At 35.1% G+C, this 26968-nt stretch overlaps 1 protein-coding gene and 2 pseudogenes across 1 annotated transcript; all 3 read right to left on the bottom strand.

Moving 5' to 3' along the window:
- Positions 1-7922: 7922 nt before the first annotated feature.
- LOC103343626 (uncharacterized) lies at positions 7923-13114 on the bottom strand. Its single transcript, XM_089043517.1, is given in 7 exon segments — positions 7923-8173; positions 8176-8505; positions 8624-10432; positions 10435-10620; positions 11268-11627; positions 11758-11829; positions 12458-13114. Coding segments are annotated over 7 exon segments (3411 nt in total). The 5' UTR covers positions 13005-13114; the 3' UTR covers positions 7923-8066.
- Positions 13115-13837: 723 nt separating this feature from the next.
- Positions 13838-16683, bottom strand: LOC148915052 (putative LRR receptor-like serine/threonine-protein kinase At3g47570; annotated as a pseudogene).
- Positions 16684-20075: 3392 nt separating this feature from the next.
- Positions 20076-26057, bottom strand: LOC103339057 (uncharacterized; annotated as a pseudogene).
- Positions 26058-26968: the final 911 nt, after the last annotated feature.

Below are 26968 nucleotides of genomic sequence, written 5' to 3'. Positions count from 1 at the left end.
GTTTTATAGCAGAAGGTTGAAAGCAAAATTCCAAAAATTGCAAACCCAATTGAAGATGAAAACGATTGAAACTCAAAGGTGAGCTCCTCAACTGACCTGAGGACGACGTTATGAGTTACTTAACGTCGTTGTAAACTGATGCAACGTCGGTTACGTACTTTTGTATTCAATTTTTGTATGACTTTTATATTTTATTCCTAATATTCATAATAATTTCAAAACAAATTCCATAAAATAAACTGACAACTACTATGCACTCATTGGAAGATTTTATCTCCCCTAAATCTTTAAAAAAATTAATGTTAAAAATATTTTTATTTGTATTTAATTACTAATATTAAAAAAATATTCATAAAAAATCCAAAAAATAAACCGACAAATTCTATGCACTCATTGAGACAATATCTATCCCCTACATGCCTGAAAATTTTAATTTTAGATTTCAAAATTAGAAGTGATAACAAAAGTAAAAATGATTTAGAGACAAAGCACAATAGTCATTATACTTTCCATTACATAACCCTAAGGTTTATGTGATCCATTCGTGGTCATAAAATTGAAACTTCTGTAATATAGATTTTAGCCTAATAATATAGAAGGCATTGTTATAAGGAGTCCATAGCAATTTTCGGTTCATTTTTCTCATACTTGTGTATTTTTTTTATAATTATTATAAAATTTAGGGTTTAGGGTTTAGGGTTTAGGTTTTATTGAAACGATGCCGGTTTGCTCTCGCTCTTTTTGGTCAATACGTGCGTTCGAATCTTAGGAAACGCACACCAAAGCTAATTTTTTAATATTTTAGATGTCGGTTTATGTATAGGCGACGTCAAAACATAATACAACGTCGTAAATGTAACAGAACCGTCATTGTAAATGTGAAATTAAACGACTACTCGGTTGTATTTACCGTCATCTTTAAAAAACACGGTCCTTTGAAATTTTTGACCGGGATCTAAAAATTTCTGAATTTCCATTTAACCCTAAAGTATTTCCTTCTCTTTCTTCAACGTAAATTTGTCTTAAAGTTTTCGCTCTCTCTCAAAGCATTGGGTATTTTCTCTGAGCTCTCTCTCAAAGCATTGGCTATATTCTCTGAGCTCTCTCTCAATATCCATCTAAGTATATTCTCTCAGCTCTCTCTCAATATTCTCTTATTATTAGTTTGTATATATTCTCTCAGCACTCTCTCAATATTCTCTTAGTTTGTATATTCTCTTAGATCTCTCTAAATATTCTGTTAGTTTGTATACTCTCTCAGCTTTGGTTTCTTAATATGGGTTCTTTTATGTTTTGATGTTTGCATTCTGTTAAGGGTTCTTTGAAATGGAATGGGGATGGAAGAATTAGGCATTGGTTTTTTGTAAACCACGAGGATGATTGTTTTCCACCAACCGTCGTCTAAATTTTTAGTATACATCGGCTCTTTATTTACTACCGTCGTCGTTGTCAGTCGACCATAACCCAGCCATGTTCTTCAAAAAGAATACAAATATCTTGTCGTCTTAGTCTATGTTATGCGACGATTATTTTGTAAAAACCGTCGTCTGATTATTGTGCAATTTTTTTTTTCCATTTTTCCTACTTTGTTCTCTTCTTTGTCAATATAATAGTGTTTCATTGTTGGTCTTTTCACTTTACTATATGTATGATTTTATAGTGTGTGAGATGGATAAGTCATGGATGCATGCGGATAGAAGATTGAAGGCATATGAGTTAGGTGTTGAAGGATTTTTAAATTTTGCTTAGAAAATCTTGTAAATACAACTCATATTCGTTGTCCATGTGTTAAATGTGGGAATATTCGATTGTTTGGAGTTGGAATTATAAGGGACCATTTATACTTTAATGGAATTGACCAAAGCTATCGGATTTGGACATGGCATGGAGAACCTTGGGAATGGACTACTAATGCTAGTAGAAATGTGGAAGAGGATGAGCAATGTGGGTTCAGTTTTGTTTCTGAAGAAGTAGGGATGGATGATAATGATTTAGGCGATGTTGGATTTGATCCTTATAAGTTTGCCAATGTGATTGGGGATGGAGATCAAACCTTGTACCCTGGTAACAGTAAGTACACGATGTTGTCGGCTTTGGTGAAGTTATATAATTTGAAAGCAAAACATGGGATGAGTGATGTTTGTTTTACAGAATTATTGATACTTCAAGGAGGTTTGCTTCTAGAATGAAATACACTACCATCCTCTATGTACGAGGCCAAAAAGACATTGTCTGCTTTAGGGATGAGTTATGAGAAAATCCATGCATGTCCCAATGACTGCATCTTGTATAGGAAGGATTATGAAGATTGAACTAATTGTCCTACTTGTGGTGTCTCAAGGTGAAAGGAAGGCAAAGATTCAATCTTGAAAGAGGGTGTGCCAGCGAAGCTGGTGTGGTATTTTCTCCAATTTCAAGGTTTAAAAGGATGTTTCAATCATATAAGATAGCTAAGAGTTTACTTGGATGTTGCTAGAAAATCAATTGATGGTCAAATGTCTCATCCAGCGAATTCCCCGTTTTGGAAACTTGTTGATGATAAATGGCCCGAGTTTGGTAAAGAGCCGAGAAACTTGAGATTGGCTCTCTCATCTGATGGATTCAATCCCCACAGTTCTTTAAATAGCAGATATAGTTGTTGGCCAGTTATTTTAGTTACATATAATCTCCCACCATGTCTATGTATGAAACGGAAGTTCATGATGTTGACCTTATTGATTTATGGTCCTAAACAGTCTGGAAATGATATAGAATGTCTACTTAGAGCCTTTGATTGATGATTTAAAATCTCCGTGGGATGGGATTAGAGAAGTGTATGATGCACATATTGGAGAATACTTTATACTCAGAGGTGTATTATTGTTGACAGTTAATGATTTCCTGCCTATAGGAACTTATCTGGTTATGTTGTTAAAGGATATAAAGCTTGTCCAATATGCGGCAATGATACACCTAGTCACAGGTTGAAAAATGGCCACAAACTTTGTTACATTGGGCATAGAAAATGGTTACCAATCAATCATCCATATCGGAGGCAGCGTGCAGCTTTTAATGGGAAACCTGAATATGGCACGCCTCCCGAGCCATTAAACGGAGAAGAAGTGTTGCACATTGTTGAAGATATTAATTACATATGGGGCTCAAAAAATGGGGAAGTGTTGGTGAGAATGATGGTGACAGAGTTTGTTGGAAGAAGAAATCAAAATTCTTTGATCTCGAGTATTGGAAATACCTTCTTGTGAGGCATGTCCTAGATGTTATGCATATTGAGAAGAATGTTTGCGATAGTATCATTGGTACATTGCTGGAGATCCCTAGAAAAAATAAAGATGGGATTGTTGCTCGGTTAGATTTATTGGGTCAAAACTGATTTGCAACCCGAGTATGGACAAAGACATACTCGCTTGCCTCCAGAGCCTTGGAATTTGTCAAGAGCAGAGAAGAGAGCGGTTTGCAATTCTTTCTATGGTATGAAGGTCCCTGAAAGTTATTGTTCAAATACAAAAAATCTTGTATCTTTAAAAGATTCAAGACTTCTTGGACTTAAATCTCATGATTGTCATACCTTGATGCAACAATTGCTCCCTGTGGCAATTCGTTCTATTTTAGAGAAGCCTACAAGGTATGCAATAACTCGATTGTGCTTCTTCTTCAATGTTATATGTGCAAAGATGGTGGATGTTTCCAAGCTAGATAAGTTGGAAGAAGATGTAGTAATTACTTTGTGTTTGCTTGAGAAGTACTTTCCTCCTTCATTCTTTGATATCATGGTTCATCTAGTAGTACATCTTGTTAGAGAAGTTCGTCTATGTGGCCCAGTATATTTTAGATGGATGTATTCATTTGAAAGGTATATGAAAGTGCTAAAAGGGTATGTTCAGAACCGTACTCGTCCGGAAGGTTGCATTGCTGAGCGGTATATAGCTGAAGAAGCTGTAGAGTTTTGCACCGAGCATTTATCTGAAGTTAATACAGTTGGAGTGCCTTCAAGCCAGAAGATGGGAGTTTCAAAGCCATTATCAGGTTGCACAGTAAGCTTAGTTGATCGGGACTTGTTAAACCAGACACATTTATATGTCTTGGGAATACGAAGGAAGTCCTACCTTATATCGAGTACGTATGACTTTTATTTTTCATATGGAGCCATTTTAAATATTATTATTCCTTATGTTTATCTTATATACAAGGAATCATAATGCTTGATTTTTTGGTGTCAATATAGGGAACATATGATCCACATCAAGACCACTTATCCAAAATTTAGAAAGAGAACAAAGTGGCTGCAAGATAAGCACAATAGCACTTTCATTCAATGGCTCCACTTTAAGGTATATATATGTTATTGAATGACATGCATCAACTTTTAATTTTCTTCCATTCTATATGTTAGATTGAATTAAGGTATATATGATTAATTTATAGGTTCAAAGTGAACTTAATGAGGAAGAGCATAATGGCGTATCAGAAAATTTGAGGTGGCTAGCAGTTGATCCAAGCATGGCAGTGCCATCATATAAGAGCTATCTTATTAATGGTGTTAAATTTAACACCAAGGCACAAGATGATGTGCGAACTGTCCAAAATAGTGGAGTTTGTTTACTTGCACATACTATGCAAGTTGCTAGTGCCAAGGATAAAAACCCTATTGTCTCCAATATGGGTTTTTATGGTGTTATTCAAGAAATTTGGGACCTTGACAACCAAAAGTTTAGAATTCTAGTCTTGTGGTGTGATTGGATAGATAACACTTCGGGCCTTGTAGTCGATGAACTTGGATTTACCCTTGTAGATCTGAGTAAAATTGGACATAGGAATGACCAATTTGTAATGGTTCTCAAGTCAAACAAATATTTTATGTTGACGACCCAATGCATCGTGGTTGGTCGGTTGTGTTATCAATGCCTAATAGAGAATATAATGATGTTATTGGTGATGATGTGCTAGGTGATACTAGAATTGAGTGTGAGCCATTTTCTAGAGGGATACCAAATGTTGACACATTTGATGACCTAGTGGGTGAGTTTGGGAATGAAAATATTAGAGATGGGTGTGAAGATATATGGATTGATTGATTGTTGTAATGTATGACCTTAGTTATTCAGTTAATTGTATGACATTAATTAATAATTATGTACAACATTTTAATTCTTATCACATTTTCATTATGCAGGCTTTGGGCAAGACAAATCAAAAATTAAAAAAGCTGGGTTAAAGCTGTAAAGTACAACGGTTAGGGATAAAAATTGGAAACACATACGTCTAAGATAAAAACAACGTCGGGTTTCAACAAGGGAACATACCGTAAAACAAAAAAAACAGACATCTGAAAAAGAAATCAAGACGGTTTGCTTAAAATAAACCGTCGTCTAAACCCCAAATAAAGGCCGTTCAGTTCCATTAACTGTTGTGATAGATGTTCTGCACGTTTGCTAGTCTAAAACAATTGACGTCTCCGTGTATACATACGTCACGACAGGTCAAACAAGCAACTTTTAAAAGGACAACCACGTCATTATGTAATAAGAACCGATGTGGTAAGTAATTACAACGTCAAGCAGATGGATCTCTAGACGTAGTGAAGTAATTAACCACGTCCTTTATTTTACAAAAACGGACGTTGAATCTATAATCCACGTCGGTTATGTTCCTATCCACGCCTTAAATACTATTTATAATGTCAGCCTTTGACATAAACCGACGTAGGGGAGAGTTTTGTACCTCGATATTGAGTAATATTCTGTCATTTTAAATATTTTAGACGTTGGTTATTTAGAAAAAGTGACGTCTGCCTCTGTTAAAGGGCCTTCTTTGTACTATTTAAACAACGATTCTCGAAAAAAACAGACGTGTCAACAAGTTAACACGTCGGTTTGTATTATAGTTCACGACGTGGATAAATACATAAGCGTCGGTGATGCCTAGTGTAGGACGTGGTTATTTTATTTTACGATGGTTATAGAAAGACAAATGACATGTAATACTCTTTAAACGTCTGTTGGTTTGTGTGTACGTCGTTGTTTATGGTTCACACGTTGGTTTTTTTTTTTTAAACGTAGTAAATATTAACCACGACGGTTTCTAGCTTATCCCAGTCTTTTTTCCTTCATTTAGAGACGTGGATAATTATCTGTCCGTCACTTCTTCTTTTGATATTGACATGTAACAGTGTTTAGACGTCTCGGTTTTCATAAAACCGACGTGTAATGTTGTCGGAGATTTCATTTTAGGCTAATTATATAGTAATTACACATCGGTTAGTAATAAATATGGACGTTGAATTCCTTAACAACGTCGGTTATTAACCGTCATTGTTGATAGTGCAAAAGATGACGGTCGATTTCAAGGCGGTTGGAAAACCTTCTACACGACGGTGGTTTCCCGTCGTCTATATCGATTTTTGTAGTAGTGTGGTTTACTAGGTATGGTCCATGCAAGTTTGCGTTAGTTATATATCTAAGCTAACACAAACCCTAATTTAGGCCCATGCAAGTTTACTAGGTATGGTTTACTAGGTAGTTGGTGATAAAACCATTGACAACTAAATTGAATGCTGCCTTAATCAATCAGCTAGAAAGATCTATCAATAACGCAAACCCTAATTTAGGTGCTTTAAAAGAGAGGAAATTTTTTCAAATGTGTTATCGTCAATTATGGACCATGCATATATATCCATGCAAATTTTCAGAATGGATATGTGTCTAGACATTAATCCAAGCTTGAAAATGTAGTTGGTTTACTAGGCATGGTTCTTAATTAATTAATGATTTATTTGAGCATATTTTCAATAATTGATCTCTGTCAATCGCACACATAGTTTAAAATATCGATAATATCAAGGATATTATCGGTTTTTCGGGTCATGGATATTTCGAGACATATCCAGACACATATCATATAAATATCAATAATATCAACGATAATATCTGAAAATATCGATGTCAATAATTTCGCTCACACTTCAGCAATATTTTGTCAAAATATCGTTATAATATCGAAAATATCAAAAATATCGATGCAATGGAAAAAAAACAAAAAAAAAACATAAAGCACACACGCGAAAGGGATTTGAACCCCTGCCATTTCACTCCTCTAACGCCTTAATCACCATATTGTTTATGTTTTTGCAATAATACGCAAAGGGGAACTCTATGTGGTACTATTCACTCATGTATCTTCCCATGTAATCTATAAAGTGTAAAATATTGTAGTAAATAATTATATATATATATATGATTATTATGTGTTTAATGTTCTTTCATTAATTACAACATATTTTCTAAACTTAGTTTGTCAGCTTGCTATATAATCAACTTAAATCATTTAAACCCATCATGCAATGCATTCCCTTCAAAAATTTTGTGATAAACTAATAGATAATTGACTAAATAAACATCCTCCAAAGTTTCAATAAAAATTTCCCAAGTTTTTCTTATAATTTCCATGGTTTTCATTCAATTTTTATCGATATCGATAATATCCCGATATTTTCATCCAAAATTCCATATTTTTGGACTACCAATATTTCTGATACTATCGATATTTTAGACCTTGGTTGTTTGTGCTCATGGCTGGATATTTGCCTTTCCACGACCAAAATGTTATGTTGAGTATTTTGCTTCGTTGGGTTTAGGCCTGTCATTTATATGTGTGTGTGTATATATATATATATATATATATATCACGTGTGTATGATTTTAGCTTTTAGGCTAATAGCTGCCAAAAGGGCCCAAACCCAACTCATTTGTTTACACACAAGAAAAATAGGGTGGAAGGCTTGGCAAGAAAAATAGGGTGGAAGGCTTGGCTGCCGTAATCAGCCGTTGTTTGCTTCTTGACATGGTGAAAGCAGCAGTGGAGCTCCCAAGAGATCATGGTTGCAACCACGACACAACAGAACAAACCCTCCTATCATACTAATACCATAACAATAACCAAGACTAGTATATTATATAATAAGTCTACACACTCCACCATAAAATCAGTCTAAAGTAAAACGGCATACCTTCCTCTACATTGTCTAAATAAAAGACTGAAACTGAATCAAATCAAAGTGCCTGAAATACATGTCATAGGATAGGACCCATTAATTGAAGCATTGTTGAACAAGAGGACGGTTTAATAGCACACCTCTTCCTGCAACACCATCCTTCAAAAATTTTGTCTTGATTTTGTTAAGTGTGGCTACAGCTTCTTTCATACTTATCCTCTCTTCTGGTGATTCTGCACAGCAAGTAAGAGCTAATCTCATAATGGCTGATATGCAATCCCTCTTCCTCACATGATCATCATCTTCCAGCTCTGTCCCAATACCAAGCAAATTGGAATCTACAACTTCATCTATCTTTGCATCTGGTAATACTAGTGACTTTGCAATCCATTGCTTTATATTCATTTCCCCATCAAACATCTCATCTGTTGGCTTCCTTCTTGTGAATGTTTCCATCACTACAATTCCGAAACTGTACACATCCCCTCTTGTTGAAACCATTCCTTCCAATCCATACTCTGCATTATGAATTATACTTATATTCATGTGTATGAATATATATATTAAATGAAAATTATGCATAATTAAGGACAGCACGTATAGAATTGCAAGATATTAAATTAGCAAGTACATCACCTGGAGCCATATACCCAACAGTGGCTAGAGTCATGGTTTGGGTAATAGAATCTCCTCTACCCAAGAGTTTTGCAATTCCAAAGTCAGCAACATGTGCAACCATATCATCATCCAGTAGTATATTGCTTGGCTTCATATCACAGTGCACAATAGGTATTGAATAACCATGGTGTAGGTATTCTAGTGCAGATGCAACATCTATCATTATGTTCAACCTCTCTAATATATTCAAAGAATAGTTTTCAAAATACAACCACTTCTGTAGGCTCCCATTTGGCATGTAATTCAATACTAGGGCTTTGAAATCAATTTCACTGCAACAGCTGATGATTTTTATAAGATTTCGATGACAAATATTGCTTAGCATTTCACATTCTCTATCAAAACCCTTGAAAGCCTCCTCTAGCTGTAAATTGAAAACCTTTATTGCAACATTTATCCCATCTGAAAGTGTCCCTTTATATACTGAACCAAAACCCCCACTTCCAAGTAGGTTGTTTTCATTAAATCCATTTGTGCCCCTTAGAAGTTCAAGATGTGAAACTCTTCTCCAAAGAAATTCAGGCAAAGAGGTAGCCTCTCCTGCAACTTCCACTTTCCTTTTCCTGCATAGTACAAAGATAGATACAGAGGCCACAAAGAGAATTATTGATATGATCCCTGGAATGATATATTTAGCTTTCTTCCAATTTGGTTCAAGTGTACCATTTTTGCATGGTGGAACCTGAAGTCGGGCTGCACCACAGAGTGCTTTGTTTGAGACAAATGATTGAGCGGAGAAGTTTTGGAACGGTCCACCAGTTGGAATTTCTCCTTTGAGCGTGTTGAAAGACAAATCCATATATTTGAGAAGTGACAGAGCTTCTAAAGACTTGGGAATCACTCCAGACAGATTGTTTCTAGATAAATCCAATTGTTCCAGGCTTAGCAAGCCGTCAAATGCACTTGGAATAGGGCCTTCCAAATTATTATTTGCCAAGGAGAGATTAACCAAATCCTGAAGACCCCCAATAGTGCTTGGCATAATACCAGATAAATGGTTATTTGATAAATCTACCTCTATCACAACTTTCAAGTTTCCAATATCTTGTGAGAGAGGTCCAATTAGAGAATTGGATGATAAGTGCAGATACAAGATATCGACAAGTCTCCAAAAAGTAGATGGTATTGTGGAACTCAACGAATTAAACTCCACTGATAGAGTTCTTAGAGACGCAGATAGATTTCCCAAGCAAGAAGGTATAGAACCCGAGAGCTGATTCCTACCCAAATATAACTCAAATAGGTTATCTAGTTGACAAAGTTGATATGGGATGTATCCTTGCAAGTTGTTACCATCCAAATACAAACTTTGGAGATTCCCTAGTCTTTCCAGTGAAATTGGAATTGATCCACTCAATTCATTGTATCCCAGGTATAAGGATACCAAGCTGCTTAAGTTGCCAATACCAATGGGAATGTTACCGCTCATGATGGAATTGGTTAAATCAAAATATTGAAGCTTGGATGCAGAAGAGCAATTCCGAAAGGAATCATCAAGTTTGGCATTTAACGGATTATTTTCCAAGTATAACTCTGTCAAATTTCCAAGATTAGCCAAACAAGAGAGAGTGTTTGCTTCTGGAGTCGAAGTATCAATCGTCAAATTATTATCGTCTAACTGAAGCGACTGAAGGTTTGTTAAGGCACATAGCGTGGTAGGAATAAACCCTGTAAATTTGTTTGTGCCCAATTGAAGCTTGGTGAGCATAGAAGCATTGGAGAGGTTGGGGATTGCTCCGCTGAGGCCAGCTTTTGTAAGATAGAGTGTTGTAGGTTTGGAAGTCCAAGGCCTATATTTGCTGGGAGGCTACCCGATAGCTGATTAAAATAAAGCGACAGTGCTCTCATTGTGGAGATATTGAAGACTGAGGATGGGATGAGACCATTGAGATTGTTATCTCCGAATGACAAAATCTCTAAATTTGGAAGATCACCGATCTCGTCTGGTATAGTGCCTGCCACAATTTCATCACAAACATTGTAGCATTAGCATTAGTTGAAAAGAATATTGATTTGGATAGAAACTGCAATTCAATCTATTTTATTATATCATGGAGATATTGAAGATTGAGGATGGGATAAGGCCATTCAAATTATTACCACGGACTGCAAAAAGACTCTAAATTTTAAAGATCACCCATCTCATCTGGATTTATGTAATCTAATCTAACACTATCTACTCGTTCATGACCTTTATAGTATAAAATGTCACACTTATAATATTAATTAATGCAACAATATTTACACAGAAATCTCTAAAAAGTTTTGTGTTTGAAACAAAGTAAGCAAAACACGTTTTTGTTTGCATGTCTTCCTCTTCTTGTTCTTGTTTTTTTCTTCTTCTTACTTTGGTTAACCTTAGATTTGAACATATTGACTTAGATAGAACGTTTATTAGGCAAGTCAATATGTTATATTCATGATTGTACGTAAACCTTGCTATTCAATTCTATTGAATTTTCCAGCGATTTTGACAAAAAAATTGTTACATTCATGATTAACTATTTCCCTCATTTACTAAAATATGTAGTTAAATATAATTATGCAACCAAAATAAAAAAGATAAATCATAATTGGATCAACATAATGAAATATTAATTACCCCTCAAATTGTTGTTGTCAAGGTATATCTCCTTCATCATTGTTAAGTTCCCGATATTTTTTGGTATGCTTCCATTGAAATTGTTTTCCTCCAAATTAAGTATAAGAAGCTCTTTGCATTGCCATAATTTGGATGGAAGTGGACCATCAAGCTGGTTGCCACCTAAATACAAGTATTGAAGACTAGGAAGATGTTGGCCTATATTGTCTGGAAGACCACCACTCAAGCTGTTTCCATATAGATTCAACATAGTCAAAGAACACATGTTGAAAACAGCCACAGGAGCAGGGCCTTTTAGGGCGTTTAAGCTCAAATACAATATCTCCACTTGATCTAAAAGGCCAATCTCTTTTGGAATTTCTGAAAAATCATAATGATATATGCACATTTATATATTAAAATCATGTTTTATGCACATATAATGCACTGCAACAAAAGCCGAGTCATGTATAATTGTATCACATCAAGTCAATGCAACAAATATATGTACCATTGAAATTGTTGGAGTCAAGGTATATCCCCTTCAACATTGTTAAGTTCCCTATTCCTCTGGGTATCTCACCTGTTAAGTATGCCAAACAAATACTCAGAATACTTGTAAATAAATGAAATATAAAAAAAACACCACACTACATAATTTATAGAAAAGCTACTAGAGTGGCTATTTTGGAGGGGGAAAAAAAACTCTCAACTAGTCACTTGGTCACTTTCTAATTGGTTTATTAATATGTTACAATTTTTTCACTCGAAGGTACAATAAGAAATTTTTCTATAGTATTATATTTGAAGGGTGTTTTTCATATTTATAAAATATCATGTTATAATGGGCCTCCATATGAAAAAGTCATGAATATTCCCTATTATTTACAATCTATCATCTATGTCTTTATCCCCCGGCACCCAATCAATTTTATCATTTGTAGCCTACAAAATGTACTCTCTAGTTTCATAAATGTAAGTTTTGTAAAAACTTTCTGAGTATATTTAAAAATAAAAATAAAATAAAATTATAGACTTGACCGTTCTTAAAATTAAAAACCAAAGACATAATCTATTCAAGTGAGACTTTTTTAAGTGATTAATTTTCTAAAGAAAAAAAAACACATTAGGCTTATAGATTAATAACAAGATGTTGAAACATAATGACAGATCAACAATGGAGTCTAGACACCTTGTTGAGACATACGTACCTGATAGATTGTTAGCGCCTAGATCTATGTCTTGCAATGTAGACAAGTTGAAGATAGTTGAAGGTACGGTACCTGAAAACTGATTTCCATACAAATCCAATCTTTGAAGTTTGGGGAAGGACCCAAACCACAATGGAATGGATCCCACGAAATTATTGAATCCTAAGGTAATAAACTTCAGGCGGCGTAAATAAGACAATTCATGGGGCAAAGTACCGTAAAAGCTATTATTGTTGAAGCTTAGTGCAACAAGGAAGGAGAGATTGCCTAAGTGTGGTGGAATGGTGCCAGTGAAAACCATGTAGGAGAGATTCAACGATACTACTCTGAGGTGACGAGCACCACAAGTAACACCAACCCAGTTGCAAACGGAGGTGGAGGTTGACCAGTTGACCAAGATATTGTGAGGGTCACTAGTGGTATGGGATCTCATAGCAAGAAGAGCAGACTGGTCGGTGGTGTTGGTGGTTTTTGCTGCACCTGTACCTATAGAACTGTATTGCAGCAGCAACAACGTTACTAACAAGAGGAAACGACTTCTCTCCATAAGCACTGAAAACAGAAATTGTTTTTCGTTTTCCTTTTTATCCCCCCGAGATTGAAAACTTGAAATGATTGAATAATTCGTTGCAGTGCCAATTTATGAAGGCAGAACAAGTTGACAAAGACTGGGATTGCACCCTGGGGGAGGAAATTCGCTAGTAGCCAAATGCAACAACTTAAGACTTTTAAGAGAGGAAGCATGGACAATTGGGAGCCTGTTTCCACGCGTCTTCACGTCAATCATGATTCATGATATTCCGTCAATCAATCCAGTCTCCTTCGCATAATGAGGGCCCTTCACTTTGATTTTTTTTCTTCATCATTTTTTCAGAAATTTGTAATTATCTAGGCACAATGGTCAAGCTAAAGCTAAACCTTTAACATCAATTTTTATTGGTCAAGCTAAAGCTAATCCTTTAACTTAAATTTTTATTTAATTCAAAGATGATTGATATGAAGCCAAAGCTAAAGCTCCTTACATATTTAAGTCAAGGAAAAAATTTCCCACTATCTTTTAGCTTTTGAGTTTTTATTTCCTCTTTATGTCTTTTTCAGAAATATTTAATTATTCTTTGTTTTTGGTAATCCAAAGATTCAATTATTCAGGCTCAATTATATAAAAAGCTCAATGACAGCAGCAACCATATCATGATCAAGTAATATATTGCTTGGCTTCATATCACAATGCAATTTATGTCGTTTTTATCGTTTTGATATGACAGCAGCAACCATATCATGATCAAGTAATATATTGCTTGGCTTCCTCTGATATCAACTCGATTCAAAGTATGTAAGAAGCTATGAATTTATTTATCGTACTTGTTCCATCCACATGAATTAAAGACTCAAATTGAATCGAATCGAAGTGCATGAAATATACGCCATAGGATCCATTAATTTACCAGCACACGTTATGCAGTGTCCTTCAAAAAATGTCTTGATTTTGTTGAGTGTAGCTACAGCTTCCTTCATACTTATCCTCTCTTCTGGTGATTCTGTACAGCAAGCAAGAACTAATCTCATAATGGACGATAAACAATCCCTCTTCCTTACAAAATCATTATCTTTTTGTTTTGCCCCAAGCAAATTGGCATCCATAACTTCAGCTATTAATCTGGTAATAGTGAGTTTGCAATCCATTGCTTAAATTCATTTCCCCATCAAACATCTCATTTGTTGGTTTCCTTCTTGTGAATTTTTCTGAAGGAAGTTGAGATTCCACCTCAAAACCAATTGGTAATGGGAAAGAGTAGCCCAACTCATTATAAGCCCTTGCTAAATTCTCAACTTTCGAATGTGAGACTCTTTTACCTTCACATTCTCACACGCCCCCACACATGTGGAGAATTTTCAAGCCTAACACATGGAGAATACATTTTTGGGTGACGTGGAGCACGTGTAGCCGTTGGGCTTTCACACGTGGGCTAACTCGCTCTGATACCATGAAGGAAGTTGAGGTTCCACCTCAAAACTAATTGGCAATGGGGGAAGTAGCTCAACTCCTTATAAGCCCTTGCTAGGTTTCTCAACTTTCCAATGTGGGACTTTTTACCTTCACATTCTCACTGTTTCCATCACTACAATTCCAAAACTCTACACCATCCCTCTTGTTGAAACTATTCCCTCCATCCCATACTCTGCAATGTGAATTACATTTGAGTAATACTTATAATTGTGTATGACAAAAAGAAAAATATAAATTAAAGCTTTTCTAAATTAAGGACTATTGGAATTATTAACTAGCTTGCAAGTGCATCACCTGGAGCCATATACCCAACTGTGGCTAAGGTCATGCTTTCGGTGGTGGAATCTCCCCACCTAAGAATTTTGCAATTCCAAAATCAGCAACATGTGCAACCATGTCATCCTCTAGTAATATATTGTTTGGCTTTATATCACAATGCACAATAGGTAGTGAATAACCATGGTGTAGTTATTCCAGTGCAGATGCAGCATCTATCATTATGTTCATCCTCTCTAGGAAATCCAAAGAAGAGTTCTCAGAATACAACCACTTCTCGAGGCTCCCATTTGGCATGTAATTTAATACCAAGGCTTTGAAATCAATTTCACTACAACAACTGATAATTTTACATTCTCTATCAAAACTTTTGAAAGCCCCCTCTAGCTTCAAACTGAAAACTTTTACTGCAACATCTGTTCCATCTGAAAGTGCCCCTTTATATGCTGAGCCAAAACCCCCACTTCCAAGTAAGTTGTTTTCGTTAAATCCATTTGTCACCCTCACAAGTTCTAGTTGTGAAACTCTACTCCAAAGAAGATGTTGAGACAATGAGGTAGCCTCTGTTGGAAGTTCCACATTCCTTTTCAAGTGTAGAAGAAAGATAGATTCGGAGGCCACTAGAAGAACTACTGATATGATCCCAGGTATATGGATACCAAGCTACTCAAGTTGCCAATACCAATAGGAATGTTACTGCTCATGATGGAATTGGTTAAATCAAAATATTGAAGCTTGGATGTAGAAGAGCAATTCCGAAAGGAATCATCAAGTCTAGCATTTAACGGATTAGCTGCCAAGGATAGTAATTTCCAAGATTAACCAAACAAGAGAGAGTGGAAGTATCAATTGTCAAATCATTCACTACGAAGTCAAAAGACTGAAGATTAGTTAAGGCACAGAGCGTGCTTGGAACAAACCCTGTAAATGAGTTTAGGGCAAACTCTAGCTTCGTGAGCATAGAAGCATTGGAGAGGCTGGGGATGACTCCATTGAGGTCATTCCTTCCTATAAAAAGGAGTTGTAGGTTTGGAACCCCAAGGCCTATGTTTCCTAGGAGGCTACCTGATAGCTAATTCCGACCAAGCGACAGTTGCCTTATTGTGGACATATTGAAGATTGAGGATGGGATGAGCCCATTCAGATTATTATCACGGACTGCAAAACGCTCTGTATTTTAAAGATCACTCATCTCATTTGGTATAGTGCCTGCCATAATGTCACAACAATTTCACAATATGTTGTTTAACTTTGTGACCTTAGCATTATTAGTCTACAATAATGAAATATAAGGGAGAATTTCACTTAGACCCCTATGGTTTGGCATAATTAATGGTGGACGAGGAAGGTAGAGAAGGGGAGAAGAGAGAGAGAGAATGGGATAATAGAGGGGAGCATTTATAATTATGCTCCCTATTTGGAGTTCAAATTTATAAAGAGCTATTTTAAGAGCTCTTCAATCATACTTCTTAGTGTAGGGAGTCATACATATTGTAATTTTTGTTTTAATTCAATTTAATTAGTTAGCATTAATTAAAAGTTTAAAATATGCATAAAACAAAGCAAACATTAAATTATAGAGAGTTATTAGGAGTCATTTCTCTCTCCTCAAATATAGGAGTTCCTAGAGTTCTTATTTTAGGAGGTGGATAGGGAATACGGTTGGAGTTGTATTTTTCCAATTCTTCCCTAAATTTGTCTAATGAGGTGATTTAGTTATACCAAACTTGAGGGGGTCTATGTTACATTCTCCCAAATATCAATGTCCTGTCAAATTGTTGATGTCAAGATCAATATGAGTTAACTGGGTCAAGTTTCCCAATACTTTTGGGTATGCTTCTGCTGAATTTGTATCCACGTAAACATAATTTAATAAGCTCTTTGTATTGCCATAATTTGGATGGAAGTGGACCATCAAACTGGTTGCTACCAAAATACCCATTCTAAAGACTTGGAAGATGACATATATTATCTGGAAGACCACCACTGAAGCTGTTTTCCTATAAATCCAAAGTAGTCAAAGAAGTCATGTTGAAAACAACCACATGAACATGGCCTTTAAGAGCATTGAACCCCACATACAACATCTCCACTTGATCTAAAAAACCGATCTCATTTGGAATTTCTGAAAAAAAATCATTTAACTCATGATTTATGCACTGCAACAAAAGCAGTCATATATATATATATATATAAAATATGGTCACATCAAGGCAATGCAATGCAATGCAACAAATATATCGTTGAAATTGTTGGAGTCAAGGTGTATCTCCTTCAGCATTGTTAAGTTCTCTATTTGTCTTGGTATCCCACCTGGTTATGTATGCTAAACAAAGACTCATAATACATTCAAATAAAGGATATTAGAAAGAAAAAAACACCATGCAACAACTACATAATTTAGAGCATCTCCAAGGGAAGAGGTAAAAGAGTAGGCAAAATTCATTTGCCTTGCCACATCAACATTTTCATGTTGTAAGGGAAGAGGCAAATAGGTAGGCAAAATATACCTACTCTCCCAAATAAGACAATATTGCCTACTTCAAAGTGAAGAGGTATATTGGGCCCTCCTTGCTTTCTATAATAAAATATCATCTCCACTATGTCATATACTACTTTATGTAAAATATATTAGTAAATGTAAAAGATAAAAATAAATAATATAATAATGGTTTGTAGGCAAATTTTCGATTATTGTACAGTTTTTAATTATTAAAAAATTGTTTGTTTTTGGTCTTCTTATTCAAATCTAGGAAGTGGTTGCTAAAGAGTGAAGAAGACTATGGGGAGGCAGCTTCGAATGTAGGAGGTGGTTGCTCCAGGCAAAAGCGATTCACTCGACATTTCGTTCCAAGTTGTTTATTACTCTGTTCTATAATTGTTTTGGCTCTCTATTGCTTCGCACAAAGAGAGTTGGATGATTTTTTCCCAAGTGCATGCATAGATTTCTTGTTTTTCTTCCTCAATTTGCTTTTTCACTCTTTGCTCTCTACCATCGTACAATCATAGGTGCAGAAACATCATGACTTAATTTGCCTTTGCACTCTTCTTTATTTTGCTTGGTATTTCAACTCATCTAATCTCTGCTCAAAAAGGGTAGTCACTGCTCGATTGCATTGTTGTTGGGGAACGTTTATTCCATTGCATGTGTGAATATTTCTATTGTGGTTACTGTTTCCAATTCTTAGCGGTTTGTAGTGGCGCCTTTTGTTTTGATTAATCTTATTTTATTTATAATTGAATGATAGGATCTTTGCAATTATCACTATGGTTAGTGTTTGCGATACAAGAAAATGGTTGTGTCTACTGTAAAATGACTAATTGGCTTCACTCAAGAAAGATTTATAAGCCTTTATTTTTTCATGTTTTTATTCAACTAGGAGAGAACTTATGTGTGTTATGGTTACAGAATGATGCAAGCCTTGATGGTGTGAGAGACTTTTGGAAAGTAAGGAAGTCCAGCACTTCAAATACAATTCGAAGTTGCTGGGAAGTAGTGTGTTGCCAACTTTGAGAAATGTTAGACTAGCATGCCAGTTATTTAGCCCCCATTTATTTAGGAAGAGAGTCCTATAAATACACTAGGATCTCTTTTCCCTAACTTTAGTTTTTTTTTACTTCAGCTATATTTTCTGTTCTTCTCGATATATTTGATTCTAATTCTATGTAACATGTCTGAAATCAGTGATCAAGGGATTTCTGCATTTTTAATTTCTTACTGTCAGAAGTTTAAGTCTCAAATCAGTGCACACATTCTTTGCTTAATTTTGCAGCTCTTCCATTTTTTATTTTTCATTTTTAGATTTCAAGCATGCATCATATTCTTATCCACATAGGTGTACAAAAAGCCTTTTATTAATCAAGCGCACTATGCGCCACTTACAAAGATTTTTTTCTTTTGCAATTGTACTTTCTAGATGCGCATTTTAACAAGTTTTTAGAGATTTGAGAAAAAAGTGCATCTAGAAAGTACAATTACAAAGAAAATTAATTATTTCTTGGTACCTAAAAATCAGTTAGGAAATTTGTTATTTTTAAATATATAAAAATCAGTTAGGAAATTTGTGGTTATGTAGAATTAAAACTATATTTCTTTTATATTATTATTATCGATAAGCTGCTGGGGTAGCCAAAACTGGCGTGGGACCTAGCACTTCACAGGCCACGACACCCTTTGATGTTGTTAACAGTATAAGGAAGAAGAATTGAGACTGAAGGAAGAAGATGAATATTGGAGAAGAACTCAGGGAAGAAGAGAGAATTTTCTTTCTTTGATTTTCAATCGTATTCACAATTACAGAGAGATGTTGTTTTTATATCAGATGTTCAGCCGATAACTAATGCTTAACAAACTAACTAATTACAGCTGTGACATGTGAGCCACACGTGCCAACACTAACAAACTCTTAGCTAACTATTATTGTTATCATTCCCCCTCAAACCCAGCTCTAGGTTGCCCAGCCTCATGTTTGCACAATGACTTAAGAAAACAGGACTATGTAGTCCTTTAGTAAAGACATCAGCTAGTTGTTCTTCAGTAGGAATATACTGGACAGTAAGATCATTCCTTTGCACCCTTTCGCGCACGAAATGGAAATCAATGTCGAGGTGCTTGATGCGTGAGTGATATATAGGATTAGAACTAAGAGCCAAAGCAGACAAATTATCACATGAAATTGTAGGAGGCTCAGGTAAGCATACTTTCAAATCCAACAAGACCTGTCAAATCCAAACTAAATCTGCAGCTGTATTGGCCAATGCCCTGTACTGCTTAGTCCAACAAGACCTGTCATATATATATATATATGACTGTCGGATTTTTTTTATTTTTTATTTTAATGAGAACCAGATACATAGTTAAGTTAGGTGGATTATTGGTTTGTCTACACAAATTCAGTTGGGCTTAGGCCCGTCAGTCATATATATATATATATATATATATCACATGTGAATGATTTGAGCTTTTAGGCTAATAGCTCCCAAAAGGGCCCAAACCTAACTCGTATGTTTACACACAACAAAAATAGGGTGGGAGACCTGGCTTCCGTAATCAGCCGTTGTTTGCCTCTTGACATGGCGAAAGCAGCGGTGGAGCTCCCAAGAGATCGAGGTTGTAGCCACAACACAACAGCACAAACCCTCCTATCATACTGATGTCATAACAACAACCAAGACTTGTATATTATATAACAAGTCTACACACTCCACCATAAAATCAGTCCGAAATAAACGGCATGCCTTCCTTTATATTGTCTAAATTAAAGACTGAAATTGAATCAAATCAAAGTGCATGAAATACATGTCATAGGATAGGACCCACTAATTGATGCGCTGCTAAACAAGAGGATGGTTTAATAGTACACCTCTTTCCGCAGCAACGCCCTTCAAAAACTTTGTCTTGATTTTGTTGATTGTGGCTACAGCTTCTTTCATGCTTATCCTATCTTCTAGTGATTCTGTACAGCAAGTAAGAGCTAATCTCATAATGGCTGATATGCAATCCCTCTTCCTCACATGATCATCATCTTCCTACTTTGTCCCAATCCCAAGCAAATTGGCATCCACAACTTCATCTATCTTTGCATTTGGTAATACTAGTGAGTTTGCAATCCATTGCTTTATATTCATTTCCCCATCAAACATCTCATTTGTTGGCTTCCTTCTTGTGAATGTTTCCATCACTAGAATTCTGAAACTGTACACATCCCTTCTTGTTGAAACCATTCCTTCCAATCCATAATGTGCATTATGAATTATAGTTATATATTCATTTGTATGATGAAATGAAAATTATACATAATTAAGGACAACATGTATAGAATTGAAAGATATTAAATTAGCAAGTACATCACCTGGAGCCATATACCCAATTGTGGCTAGGGTCGTGGTTTGGGTTATAGAATCTCCTCCACCCAAGAGTTTTGCAATTCCAAAATCAACAACATGCGCAACCATATCATCATCGAGTAGTATATTGCTCGGCTTCAAATCACAGTGGACAATAGGTACTGAATAACCATGATGAAGGTATTCCACTGTCACTGCAACATCTACCATTATATTCATCCTCTCTAGGATATTCAGAGTAGATTTTTGAGAACACAACCACTTTTCGAGGCTCCCATTAGGCATGTAGTTCAGTGTCAAGGCTTTGAAATCAATTTCACTGCAATAGCTGATGATTTTGATAAGATTTCGATGGCGTATATGAATTAGCATTTGACATTCCCTATCAAAACTCTTGAAAGCCCCTTTTAGCTGTAAATTGAAAATCTTTATTGCAACATCTATTCCATCTAAAAGTGTCCCTTTATATACTGAGCCAAAACCCCCACTTCCAAGTAAGTTATTTTCGTTAAATCCATCCGTCCCCCTTAGAAGTTCAAGGTGTGAAACTCTTCTCCAATGAAGTTGAGAGAAAAAGGTAGCCTCTATTGGAACTTCCACATTCCTTTTCCTCCGTAGTAGAAAGATAGATATACAGAGGTGACCAGGAGAACTACTTACATGATCCCTGTGATGATAGATTTAGCTTTCTTCCAATTTGGTTCAAGTGTACTATTTTTGCATGGTGGAACATGAAATTGAGATGCACCACAAAGTGCACTGTTTGAGACAAATGATTTAGAGGAGAAGTTTTGGAAGGGTCCACCTGTTGGAATTTCTCCTTGGAGCATGTTGAAGGACAAATCCAGGTAGTTGAGAAGTAAGAGAGCTTCTAAAGACCTTGGGATCACGCTAAACAGATTGTTTATGGATAAATCCAAGAATTCCAGGCTGATCAAGTGCTGAAACGAACTTGGAATAGGGCCATCCAAATTATTATTTGCCAAGGATTGAATTTCCAAATCCAAAAGAGCCCCAATGGTGCTTGGTATAACACCAGATAAATGGTTATCTGATAAATCTACACCTACCACAACTTTCAACTTTGCAATATCTTGTGAGAGAGGTCCAATTAGAGAATTGGATGATAAGTTTACATACAAGATATAGGCCAGTCTCCAGATAGTAGATGGTATTGTGGAACTCAATGAATTGGACTCCAGTGATAGATTTCCAAGAGATCTGGCTAGATTGTCCAAACAAGAAGGTGCAAAACCAGTGAGCTGATTTCCACCCAGATATAAGTAACCTAGGTTATCTAGTTGACAAAGTTCATATGGGATGTATCCTCGCATTTTGTTGTAACTCAAGTTCAGAGCTTGGAGATTCCGAAGTCTTCCCACTGCAGTTGGAATTGATCCACTCAATTCATTGTATCCCAGGGATAAGGTCACCAAGCTTCTAATGTTGCCAATACCAATAGGAATGTTACCCCTCATGCTGTAATTGAATAAATAAATATATTGAAGCGACAATATAGAGCAATTCCTGAAAGGAATCATCAAGTCTAGCATTTAACGGATTAATTGCCAAAGCTAGTGATGTCAAATTTCCAAGATTAACCAAACAAGAGAGAGTGGAAGTATCAATCATCAAATTGTTCTTTCCTAAGTTAAGCACTTGAAGGTTAGTTAAGGCATAGAATGTCCTCGGAATAAACCTTGTAAATGAGTTTTGGTCCAAATCTATCTTGATGAGTGTAGAAGCATTGGAGAGGTTGGGGATTACTCCACTGCCCAGGTTACTGCTATTTTAGTCTAAAGGTGTTGTAGGTTCGGAAGCCCAAGGCCTATGTTTGCATGGGAGGCTACCAGATAGCTGATTAGTAAAGAAAGAAACGACATTTTTCTCATTATGGAGATATTGAAGATTGAGCCCGCGGGCCAAATGATGGCCTAGATGAGGCCATTGAGATTGTTGTCTTCGAATGACAAAACCTCTAAATTTGGAAGATCAACGATCTCGTTCGGTATAGTGCCTGCCACAATTTCACAAGCGTTGTAGCATTAGCATTAGTTGAAAAGAATATTGACTTAGATAGAAACGGCAATTCAATCTATTTTTTTTATATCGTGGAGATATTGAAGATTGAGGATGGGATAAGGCCATTCAGATTATTAATCTAATCTTACAATATCTAACTCGTTCATGACCTTTAGTATAAAATGTCGCACTCATAATATTAATTAATAAAACAATATTTACACGAAAATCTCTAAAAAGTTTTGTGTTTGAACCAAATTAAGAAATCTAGCCATAATTTGGGGATGAAAATATATGGTTTACAAAATGTCATATTCCTTGAGCAAAACACGTTTTTGTTTGCATGTCTTTATACCTTTCTACTTTTTTTTTCTTATTACTTTGGTTAACCTTAGATTTGAACATATTGACTTAGATAGAACGTTCATTAGGCAAGTCAATATGTTATATTCATGATTGTAAACCTTGCTATTCGATTCTAATGAATTTTCCAGCAATTTTGACAAAAAAAATTGTTATATTCATGATTAACTATCTCCCTCATTTACTAAAATATGAAATGGTTAAATAATGATAAATTATGCAACCAAAATAAAAAAGATAAATCATAATTGGGTCAACATAATGAAATATCAATTACTCGTCAAATTGTTGTCGCCAAGGTTTATCGTCTTAATCATTGTTAAGTTCCCAATATTTTTTGGTATGCTTCCACTGAAATTGTTTTCCTCCAAATTAAGCTTAAGAAGCTCTCTGCATTGCCATAATTTGGATGGAAGTGCACCATCAAACTGGTTGCGACCCAAATTCAAGATTTGAAGACTCGGAAGATGTTGGCATATATTGTCTGGAAGACCACCACTCAAGCTGTTTCCATATAGACTCGACATAGTCAAAGAAGGCATGTTGAAAACCACCATAGAAACTCCTGAAAAATCATTTAGATATATGCACATTTATATGTTCAATTTATGTTTTATGCACATATAATGCATTGCAACAAAAGCGGAGTCATATATAACTGTATCACATAAGGCAATGCAACAAATATATAGATCATCGAAATCGTTGGAGTTAAGGTATATCCTCCTCAACATTGTTAAGGTCCCTATTCCTCAACATTATATTTATAAAATATAATGTTATAATGGGCCTCCTTGTGAAAAAGGTCATAAATATTCCCTATTATTTACAATCTATCCCCCAACGCCCAACCAGTTTTATCATTTGTAGCCTATAGAACATGTACTCACTAGTTTCATAAATGTAAGTTTTGTTAAAAACTTTCTAAGTGTATAAAAAGAAATAAAAACCAACATTATATACTCAACCGTTCTTAAAATTAAAAACCAAATACATAATCTATTCAAGTGAGAGTTTTTGAGTATTGGATGACCTGCAAGTGAGAAAAAATTACCATAATTTTCTAAAGAAAAAAGAATACATCAGGCTTATTGATTAATAACAAGATGTAAAACATAATGATAGATCACCAATAGAGTCTAGATAAATTGTTGACACATATGTACCTGATAGTTTGTTAGCCCCTTGATTAAGTACTTGCAATGTAGATAAGTTGAAAATAGTCGTGGATATAGAACTTGAAAACTGATTGTCATACAAAGAAAACTTTTGAAGTTTGGGGAAGAACTCAAACCACGATGGAATGGATCCCATAAAATTGTTGAATCTTAAGCTAATAAAATTCAGGCGATGTGAATAGGACAATTCATGGGGCAAGGTGCCATGGAAACTATTGTTTTTGAAGCGCAGCTCAAAAAGAAACGAGAGGTTGCCGAGGGGTGGAGGAATGGTGCCGGAGAGTCCCATGTAAGAGAGGTTCAAGACTGTTGGATTTTTAGAGAACAAAAGAGTGATTTTATTTATTCAACAATAGATGGGTACAAGGCTTTATTTGGCACGCCTCACTAGTAAGAGACAGGACTAACTTAAATGAGACTGTATAGTCCAATAGTTAAAAAATTGCCTTGCTCGCTTGTCTAATGCAGTGAGTCTGAAAAGTGGTTCGCTAAATAGCACGCTCGCTAAATAGAACACGTGAGTCCAACGCCTTTCTTTAAAAAATATCAGAATTTTATTTGTTTTCTTTTAATTATTGTTTTAGATCTTTAAATGGGTTTTTTTGCAGCATTTATTTATTTAAAATAAAAATCCTTAATTAAATTTAAATATTATAATAATTATTTTGATATTGCATTTGGAAAATCAAACTATAGTAATTTACAAATGTTTGATTTTTTTTATATATTGAAACAAGTTTAATAATTCCTGATGTGATGCTTTCTATATCATAAGCAATTTTTACCTTGTCAAATTATATTTTTCAGTTTGAAGTCAAAAGTCAAATATACAAAAATTATACATATATATATATATAATTTTTTTAATTTATTGTTTTACTTAGTCCCTGAAAAACCTAGAATTATAGAGTAAGTTTAGCCCCTTTAACAATGTTTCGATCAACTCAAATTAATCTTGAGAAGCCAAAAAACAAATATCATAATTTTATTCTTCATAAAAATAAGAATAAAAGAATTTTATTTTATTTCCTTTTATTATTGTTTTAAAATATTTTTTTTTTTGGGCAGATATTGTTATAAATCTTTGAATTGGGTTTCTTTGTAGCATTTATTTATCTTTTAGGTCAAAAACCCCAATTAAATTTAAATATTATAAGAAAAAAAAATTTAGTCCAAATTTATAAATAAGACCCAACTAAACATAGGTATTTATTCAAGCACTATTTTTAGAAACAACCCAAAATAAACAAAGTCAAAGTGTGTTTATAACACGATGAATTTTGGGTGTATTTAATGTTTAAATAGTGCTTGGGTTTTTTTATAATTTAACTCCATCTTAATCAAAATAGTCCCAGAATTTAGTCCATTTTATGACAGCTCACCGTAAACGACCCAAGACTAGGCTTACCTTCAACAACTAGGAAATTGAGGCTTATTGGCTTATTCGCTGATTAAGGCTGCCGCCATTGTCCAAGTCAGTGGACTTGGCTTCTTCTCACAGCTACTACTTCACAATATAATATTATCTTATTACAAGATTTTTATTAGGACTTTTCTAGAGTTTTCTACTTTTTTAGAGATATTTCTAAATTCTTCAAATGTGTATTAAATTTAACAAAGACTAAAACTCTGAGGTGGCGAGTGCCATAAATAACACCAACCCAATTGCAAACGGAGGTTTGACCCAAAAAAAAAATTATTGCAAACGAGATGTTGCGAGGGTCAATAGTGATATGGGATTTGAGAGCAAGAAGAGCAGACTGGTCCGTGGTGATGTTGGTTTGTGCTGCACCTACTGTGCCTATAGAACTGTACTGCAGCTGCAGCACTAGCAAGAAGGTGATTGACAAGAGGAAACAACTTCTCTCCATGACCATGAGCACCGAAAACAGAGAAGTTCCTTCCAACTTCAAAAAATCATTGAATAATTTGTTGCAGTGCCAATCTATGAAGGCAAAACAAGGTGCCTAAGAGTGGGGCACATGATTGCACCATGGGAGGAAGAAATTCGCTAGTAGCCAAATGCAACTGGTCCATTCATTGCAACGACTTAGACTTGTATTAAAGGAAGAATGTACAATTGGGCATCTATTTCCTTTTCCACGCATCTGTCTTCACAAACGTGCAAGAACTTGCTATACATCCGTCTCTGTATATGTTCCATCAATCAGATAGGGATGGTCAATCCAGTCTCCACGACATATTTATTAGCAAGATGTTGTACATTTTTAGGCTAATTTCTTCTCCATGCTGTTTTAAGCAATACAAAAAAAAAGTCTAATTTTAAACATGGTTATCTTTTAAGCGTCACTACTTAACTTTCGAAAAATTCGCCTAATTCATTTCACCATCCTTCTATTTTTCTTTCTATATTCAATCGGGGATTTCTTGAAAGATTGAACGATGATGAAATATTAGTCAATGCGATAAACTATAATTGTATGAATTACATATATAGAGTTAAATTGCAATTATTTTCTTTTATTCTGATTTTTTTAATTTGGCAGTGGCTCAAGGAAAATTAAGAAATACATGGTAGAATTATACCATTTCAATTTTAAACATACAAGTTAGATATCTGACTATTTATTTCTCAATTATTCAATTATTTGCCAAGAGTTTTGTTTTGTTTTGTTGTGTTTTTTTTACAAAAATATATTCTAACTCTAATGTACAAGAAGGAGGTCAAACTCGAATGCAAAGAGACCTACACATTGCTTCAATCAACTTATCTAAGCTACACATCCAATTATTTGCCTAGAGTTTGGTGAAAAATAATGCATGTTATAAACTGTTTCATGGTTTTGTGTTGGTAGT

The sequence above is a fragment of the Prunus mume genome, linkage group LG8 (assembly GCF_029339155.1).
Source record: "Prunus mume cultivar Tortuosa linkage group LG8, ASM2933915v1, whole genome shotgun sequence".
Classification (NCBI taxonomy): Eukaryota; Viridiplantae; Streptophyta; class Magnoliopsida; order Rosales; family Rosaceae; genus Prunus; species Prunus mume.
This window is presented reverse-complemented; position numbering and strand designations above follow the sequence as displayed.